Genomic DNA, 8,878 nt, shown 5'->3' on the forward strand with positions numbered 1-8,878 from the left:
AGGGAGGGGCCCGTGTACCCAAAAAAAAAAAAAAAAAAATTAACTGAATCCAAAGATTTGGTGTACGTTCACAGAGGCAAGGCATGTAATGATGACCATCATATGAAAAAAAGATGCCACTGATTCTAGCAGAATGTAGGCTGATTAGTTTTTCCAGGAATGAGGATAGGTTTGCGCTGATCCTCCCACAGGTCTACGTGTGACTAGTGAAGGAGCTGGCACGCATTATGAGTATGTACAGTTTTGAGGAAATTCCCTGGTGGTCCAGTGATTAGGACTCAGCACTTTCACTGCCAGGGCCCAGTTCAATCCCCGGTCGGGGGAGCTAAGGTCCCACAAGCCGCCGGGCACAGCCAAAAAAAAAAAAAAAAAAAAGTATGTACGGTTTTGAACTCAGAGCCCTGGCCTCATTAGCGCCACGGTCTAGCCACTGAGCTAACTGCCTGTAGACAGTTGCTTCTATGTCTCGTAGAACTTTCCCTTTAGGCTGTCCATACGATGACAAAAGAGCCTGTTGAAACTTAAATTTCAGCCCTGCATATAGTTATTTAGCCTCTTCTCTGACACCAATGAAGCAATTTTATTGTTCCCCTTTTCTGGATTAACTGATTATTTCAGCACAGTTATTTCGTCAAAGAATGATGTGAAGCAAACTTCGCATACGTCCGTTTTGCTACAGAAACTTACTTGGCAATAATTCTTTAAAAAAAAAAACACAACAGAGAGCTCCCTGAGACTGTCAGTGTCTGCAGTAGACAGAAATAAGACCTTATTGTCACAAAACAATGTATGGAGAAAAGCCCCAGTGACTTCCAAAGACTAGTTAACTGACCAGTGAGACAGCCAAATCGCTTGTGTCTTTTAGTTGACTTTTCTCCCTTTCTTGATTTCACATTTAATTTGTTCTCTAATTACAAGATAGCCCGTGACTTAAGCAATGCTATTATGCAAAACTCAGAACCTACAAAACACATAATTATGGAATGGTTCTTTACTTTCCAAAAATCATCTATCACGAGATTGATTTTATTAACATTATTATTACCAGTGATAATAATTAATTCACTGAATAGAAGCAGCGATTAAATGAAATAACAATATAAAGCACCCAGCACACCGTCATTCAATAGAAGTTAATTCCTTTCCATTTAAATCATGCGTTCTAGTATTTATTCTAGTATTTATATGAGTCGAAGAACTTAAAGGCTGGCAGTTACTGCTACTTGAAGGTAAATTAAAACAGGAAAGAACGGAAGGAAGGAAAAAAGGAAGGAAATTAAAGCAACTTTGAAATTGTGATTCTAGAAAGAAAAGGTAAAGAATATTCAATTTACCAAAATCCAGTTAACATGTAACTTTTCCAGTGAGGTGATGAGGTTCTGTGCCTCCCCGTGCTCTTTTTAAGTCCTCTCTTGAACATGGCCTTCGCTGGAACATTCTTTCACTATGTCTGGGGCAGAGCAAGACAAAGAGGCTGGTTCTAGTAGTATATTTTGAAGTAAGAGTTCTCAAACTTTAAAATATAAGTCTCTTTTTATACCTCAAAATACTTCTGGTAGTACCTCTGTAAATTTGCTTGCCACCCCTATACCATGATATATTAAAAATCAAACAGCAGATATTTCACCTTAATGTGCAGAAATTTTGTAAAAATTGTTTGACTTCCTCTAGAGTAAGTAAAAACTACTCGTATCATTTTCATGCGCAATGGTTTGTAGCCATTAGGAGAAAAATAATTATTTGGCTAATAGCTGCGGTGGCTTAAATGATCTCATCTCTATTTTTAAAAATCAGTTATTGTTTCTTAAGTTTTCTCTGTGCGGCCATTAATTCTCTATCTTGATTTATGAGCCTTCCCTGAGTTAATTATATTTTGAAGACTTGTGGGGCTAAAATTTTGTATTACAGTAAACTTACATCTTTCCGTTTCCTAAAATCGTTCTTAAGAACTTCATTTTTAAATACATTTAAATATATTTTATAATCACTTAGTAAGATACTTTAGTCTGATACATTTACACAAAATTGCCTCTTTGGGGCTGAAATTTTCAAAGGCTGCCTCGAGGGAGAGAATGCAGCCTTTGGCTTGTGCTTCCAGGTGGCCCCAGACTGCCATCTGGTGGTCATTCAAATGCTTTAATTTTTCAAATTTCTGCCATTTCTCATTTCTACTCGTGTTCAAATGAGTATACAGCCATGATTGTTCTTGTTTTCTTCTTTACAATGATGTCACAGTCTTTTCGGATCTCACAATCAATTTTTTAAAAATACAAAGTCTCCCACTCCATTGTTTCAACGAATAAGAAATGGCCTTTTACCGTATAGCTGCACTATGGGCATTGGATGGACTCATAAGTATTGTTTTTGAAAAAGCTGATAATAATGCCCACCCAAAGTGAAAAAGCAGGCAAGTGAGAACTAAATGGTAGTCTGGCAACGCAACGGTTACATTCATGAGATTTCTAATCACATCATCCACATTTTTGCCATTGGCAGGAAGCTTTAAAACAGACCAGGGAGCTTTCGAGACAGCGCAGCATCAGCACCACCCAGGAACAGGGTCAGGCAGTAGTTTACTGCAGCGCAGAGGATGAGAGCAGGGAGGGAACACAATGGCGATGTGCTATAAACGTTTGGCAAGGCTGGTACAGCGACTGGAAAAGGCCTGGCCCAGGCAGGCTGGTACTAGATAATGTGTGCGAGCCATATGGTGATTGTCCCTGGCCCACATCGCAGGTGACAGATGTCATTTGTTCATGGCAAATTGACAGAAGAGAGTGGAAAGTAGCTGAGAAATCTGGCTTTCAGCATAGAGGTGATGCAAAGGCATTTCCCACCAATTTCCTCCCCGGTTCTGTTGAGTTCTGCCTTGGTCAAGGACTCAGTGGTCCCTTTGTGTCCTCGTGCCCACGCAGGAGTTCCAAGTCTCCAGCCTTCTGTTCAGCAGATTTTCTGGAGCTGCAGGGTGTCCACAGGTGATGAGGTGATAGGATTTCCACACAGCTCTGTATCCCCGGGCAGAGTACTTGGTGGAAAAGAAGGAAAGGATAAGCGAACAAGCAAATAAGTGCTGACTTTGACTTCACAGTACTGACATGCGATTCCATATCAATTCTCAGACGAGCAGGGATGACATGCAGTTTCAAGAAGCATGTTCAAAATTAGAGTATAATTTCATACTTAGAAGTTTTAAAAGTACATTATATATGCTTATGTAATTCATATTCATAACTATGTAATTTATATTTAGAAAATGAAAAGATACCTATTGTTTTCATAACAGAAACTTCAGAAAATAAAGCTCAACTAAATCTTTTTGCTTGATAAGCTAATTCTCAAGAAAGGAGGGGTAAAAGCTCCCTTAGGAAGATATATCAGAATTTCCAGGGGGTGAACAATTTTTATTTTTATTGAAAGATGAGACTTAAATGCTTTTCAATTAGAAATAGGGTTTGAGTTCTCCCTACAATAGTGTTCTTTTTATGTCTATATTTAAAATTAAAATAAGATAAACCAATATCAGTGAAACACCCATAACGTGCAAGGCGTTATACCTCAACAAATAACTGTTTCTGAAATACAGATCAGTTTGGGGGAGAGGGCTTGCATAACCAGAGAATTCTTCACTTTTAATGGCATGTTTCCCTAATATAGTTTAAAACATGAATTGCAGAGCAATACAGTAGTCCCCCCTTACCTGCAGGGGATACGTTCCAAGGCCCCCAGTGGATGCCTGAAACTGTGGATAGTATGGAACCCTATATATACTGATATTTCCTGTACTATCGGGCGGGTAGCATATACAGCGTGGATACACTGAACAAAGGGATGACCCACATCCTGGGAAGGACAGCGTGAGATTTCATCACACTACTCAGAACAGTGTGCAATTTAAAACTTATGAATTGTTTATTTCTGGAACTTTCCATTTAATATTTTCAGACAGCAGTTGACTGTGGGTAACTCAGAAAGCAAAACTGCAGATAAGGAGGGGACTACTGTAATAGTAATATTTTATATACAACTTTTCAGAAAGACACCTACTCTATAAAGTCAATAAGTATTTTTTGGTGACTAATACTTAATATGTGGCATGCCCTGCCCCCCATTTACCTCCCTCCAATCCACCTCCACATTGAAGCAATAGTAACCTTTCTGGAATACCTACCGGATTGCCCTGTCCTTCGATTTGCTTTCAGCGTTTTCCTTGTTGCCAGCAGGTTAAAGTCCAAACTCCTTAGCGTGGCTTAGAAAGCCCAGTGTGATCTAGATCCAGCCTACCTGCCTGGCCTCAGCTCTTGCCATTCACCCACCCCTTCCAACACACCCATACTCTGTCCACACAAAATTCCTGTCATTCCCTGAAAAAGCCATGTTCTCTTTCTTATCCTGACCCTCACAATGCTATGCCCTGTGTCAGGAATACTCTCCCCACCCTGTTCCACCCACCACCCTGCCTTTATCTGGCCAACCCCTAGTCACCCTTTAGGTCTCAACTCAGATGTCCCAGCCTCCAGGATGCCTTTCTTGACCTCTTAAGTCTGAGTTAGCTGCTCTTCTTCCGCTTCCCATAAGCGCCCTGTACTTCCTCTGTCATAACACATTTCACACTATACTATAACAATTGTCTGGTTATTTGTCTTTCTCTTCCATTAAACTGTAAGTTTAGGATAGACACATTATTGCCCACTACTGTATCCACTAGGGTCCACCACAGTGCCTGGCACACAGTAAGTGCTCCATAAATTTGTGTTGAATGGATGAATGTGTATTTTCTTTAATCTCCTGAACTCCAATGGTACTATTATGCTGTCGTGCCTTTGTCTCGTTTCAGTCTGTGATGCTTCTCTTACATAGCCAGCGGCGTTATATCTTTGAGTATGACCAATCGGATTGTCTGCTCTCAGTCACCATGCCTAGTATGGTGCGCCACAGTTTACAAACCATGCTTTCAGTGGGCTACTACCGGAACATCTACTCCCCACCAGACAGTAGCACTTCTTTTATCCAAGACTATAGTCGAGATGGCCGACTACTACAGACCCTGCAGCTGGGGACAGGGCGCAGAGTTTTATACAAGTACACCAAGCAAGCAAGGCTGTCCGAGATTCTCTATGATACCACCCAGGTCACATTAACATATGAAGAGTCTTCTGGAGTGATTAAGACAATACACCTGATGCACGATGGCTTCATTTGCACAATCAGATACAGGCAAACAGGTTTGTTGTGAAAGGGTGGTGATGTATACAACCACATCAGTCTTATGAAATTTTTGCTGGCCACAGTCTGAGATATAAGCATTAACCTATAGACATTCTTCAATTCAACCAAATTTCACTTGCATTATCAAATTATCTTCCATTGAAAATGAAAAACATAAGTGACATGAAAGCTGATTCCTTAAAAACATACAGTACATTTCTCTTTCTATGTCTCAGCTCTCAAGAAAGTTGAGTTCTAGGTACCTAGTCTAACTGTGTACCGGTCCCTACTCACCACCAAATCTTCCCAAAGATGCAGCTGCAAGATATGAGTCTCACTGAAACTAACTCAAGCCCTATATAACCTCTATAAGCCTCAGTTGATGGCAACATGTCTTTAAAAGTCAAACTTTTGATTATACTTCATCCTTTCGGTTTATAAAATGCCCAAATCCAGTTACTTGAATGCTGGAATTGGTCAAAACCTGACCCTCTGACTTTGTAGCACAGGTTAAATAAACTGAAAGTATTTTTGTCAGTAATTGTTTTTAAAAAAACATGTTTATAATATCAGTTTAATCACCTCAACTACTGGATGGGTTATTACTTCTAAAGTTCCTATAGTTAAATTATTCTATAACTATAATATACAGTATTTAAAATTTTTTCATATTTGGTGACCACAACTATGAGAATATATATATCTATGAGATGAGATGCCCAGGCATTAGATATCAGAGGTCAATCTCTAATATTTTATTTTGAATGTAAAAGCATCCATACTAAAGAAAAGAACACTAGAACTTTCTGATTGTTCAGTATTGAGCGCCTAGCTTTGTTCTCATTATTTTTATTTTGATCCCTTCAGGACCTCTTATTGGGCGCCAGATTTTCAGATTCAGTGAAGAAGGCCTTGTGAATGCTCGGTTTGACTACAGCTACAACAACTTCCGCGTCACCAGCATGCAAGCTGTGATAAATGAAACCCCTTTGCCCATAGATCTGTACCGATATGTCGATGTCTCTGGTAGAACAGAGCAGTTTGGAAAATTCAGTGTAATTAATTACGATTTAAATCAGGTCATAACTACTACAGTGATGAAGCACACCAAGATCTTCAACGCCAATGGACAAGTCATTGAAGTCCAGTATGAAATCCTAAAGGCAATTGCCTACTGGATGACTATTCAATACGATAATATGGGCCGAATGGTAATATGTGATATCAGAGTAGGAGTAGATGCCAATATAACAAGATATTTCTATGAATACGATGCTGATGGGCAACTTCAAACTGTTTCTGTAAATGATAAAACCCAGTGGCGTTATAGTTATGATCTGAATGGCAACATCAACCTCTTAAGCCACGGGAATAGTGCTCGTCTTACTCCTCTCCGATATGACCTCCGAGATCGCATCACCAGACTAGGAGAAATTCAGTATAAAATGGATGAAGATGGCTTTCTGAGGCAGAGGGGAAATGACATATTCGAATATAATTCTAATGGTCTGCTGCAGAAAGCCTACAATAAGGCTTCTGGCTGGACTGTGCAGTATTACTACGATGGGCTTGGGCGACGTGTCGCCAGTAAGTCCAGCCTAGGACAGCACCTCCAGTTCTTTTATGCAGACCTTGCCAACCCCATAAGAGTTACTCATTTGTACAACCACACGAGCTCAGAGATTACATCCCTGTATTATGATCTCCAAGGTCACCTTATTGCCATGGAGCTAAGCAGTGGTGAAGAATATTACGTAGCCTGTGATAATACAGGAACCCCGCTAGCCGTGTTCAGCAGTCGAGGTCAGGTGATAAAAGAGATACTGTACACGCCTTATGGAGATATCTATCATGACACTTACCCTGACTTTCAGGTCATCATTGGTTTTCATGGAGGACTCTATGATTTCCTTACTAAATTAGTGCACCTGGGGCAAAGAGACTATGATGTTGTTGCTGGTAGATGGACGACGCCTAATCATCACATATGGAAACAGTTGAACCTCCTCCCTAAACCATTCAACCTCTACTCTTTTGAAAATAACTATCCAGTTGGCAAAATTCAAGATGTTGCAAAGTATACCACAGGTATTTAAACGGTGTAACCCTTTATGCTAAGGTAAAGAGAAAACTCGTTTATCACATAATCTCAATGCCTTTGTAAATATGCTTCCTCTTCCTGCCAGCTAGCCCACAAGTTACTGTGCAGTCACTCTCTTCCTTAGTCTTCTAGAGTGAGCAGAACTGTGTATGTTGGCATAAAACATGATGCTTTTGCATCCCGGTACATTTTCTCTTTGCTTTTAAGCTTTCTTTTTGTAGTTTTCACTCTTAAAAGTTTCTACAAATAATTTCATAGAAGAAAAATATTGGGATTCTGTTGCATCAAGTAAATCTAATATCACACTCTGTGTGGCCTTATTACCACTACCACATTGAGAATTTCCACACAGTAAACTGAGCTGATCTCTGTGATTATCCATGAATCAAAAGCTTTCCCTGGGAAAAGGATCATATGTTTTGGAGTGGGTGACATAAGGGGGAGTTTATCCCTAACTTACCATTGGCTAAACATATCGAAGGCAGGAGAGGCATCTTTCAAGCTTTCCACAAAAGTTGTAAAGTATGGGCTTTAAAATCTTTTTTTCTTTTAAATTTGTGTCTCACAGACATTGGAAGTTGGTTGGAGCTATTTGGTTTCCAACTACACAACGTACTACCTGGATTTCCCAAACCAGAATTAGAAAATTTGGAATTAACTTATGAGCTTCTACAGCTTCAGACAAAAACTCAAGAGTGGGATCCTGGAAAGGTTAGTATATGTTTTACCATCTCTATTTAGCTGAAAACAACAGAAGAGCATCCAACACCATGAAACATATATTTGCTTACTTATGTTTGAGTCTTCTTGAATATTCACTTAAATGTCCATGATTAATAAGGAGGTAGAAAAAAGCTTCCATGAGGAAAGGATCAGGGAATTGGAGCTTTGGGAAAAGAAAAGACTAATGTGAGACTTGATGACTGCTGCAGAAGAAAAAAGTGGAACTGAACTTTAACAATTCTAAAATGGGCTACCAAGGGCAATTATGGAGGGGGACTTCCCTGGCGGTCCAGTGGTTAAGACTTTGCCTTCCAATGCAAGGGGTGTGGGTTCGATCCCTGGTGGGGGAGCTAAGATCCCACATGCTTCATGGTCAAAAAACCAAAACATAAAACAGAAGCAGTATTGTAAAAAATTCAATAAAGACTTTAAAAATGGTCCACATCAAAAAAAATCTTTAAAATAAAAAAGGGGCTATTATGGATTCTATATAGAGAAAATTGTTCACTAAGAGAAATAAAACATCAGATCTCCAACGGCAAAATAATTCAGGGCATAGTGCATTAAGAGCATGGGAATAACAAATTATTCTGATAAATGGGACTTCCCTGGCAGTCCGGTGGTTACGACTCTGACCTCCATTGCACAGGGCACAGGTTCAATCCCTGGTTGGGGAACTAGGATCTTGCATGCCTCATGATGCAGCCAAAAAAAAAAAATCATTCTGATAAAGGAAAAGTATAAAAATACAAACACATGGGCTTCCCTGGTGGCGCAGTGGTTGAGAGTCCACCTGCCGATGCAGGGGACACGGGTTTGTGCCCCGGTCTGGGAAGATCCAACATGCCG

The 8,878-nt window shown here is 39.9% G+C and overlaps 1 protein-coding gene across 3 annotated transcripts in view; it reads left to right on the plus strand.

Annotated features, from left to right (window-relative positions):
- TENM1 (teneurin transmembrane protein 1) overlaps nucleotides 1–8,878 on the plus strand; it is a 552,490-nt gene that overhangs the window by 540,191 nt on the left and 3,421 nt on the right. For all 3 annotated transcript variants that reach the window (XM_024737354.1, XM_024737356.1, XM_024737355.1), the window contains 3 exons: nucleotides 4,835–5,222; nucleotides 6,073–7,293; nucleotides 7,875–8,017. In XM_024737354.1, coding sequence (XP_024593122.1) covers nucleotides 4,835–5,222; nucleotides 6,073–7,293; nucleotides 7,875–8,017 — 1,752 coding nt within the window. The remainder of the gene's footprint in view (nucleotides 1–4,834; nucleotides 5,223–6,072; nucleotides 7,294–7,874; nucleotides 8,018–8,878) is intronic.

Source organism: Neophocaena asiaeorientalis, unplaced genomic scaffold (assembly GCF_003031525.2).
Source record: "Neophocaena asiaeorientalis asiaeorientalis breed wild unplaced genomic scaffold, Neophocaena_asiaeorientalis_V1.1 scaffold541, whole genome shotgun sequence".
Taxonomy (NCBI): Eukaryota; Metazoa; Chordata; class Mammalia; order Artiodactyla; family Phocoenidae; genus Neophocaena; species Neophocaena asiaeorientalis.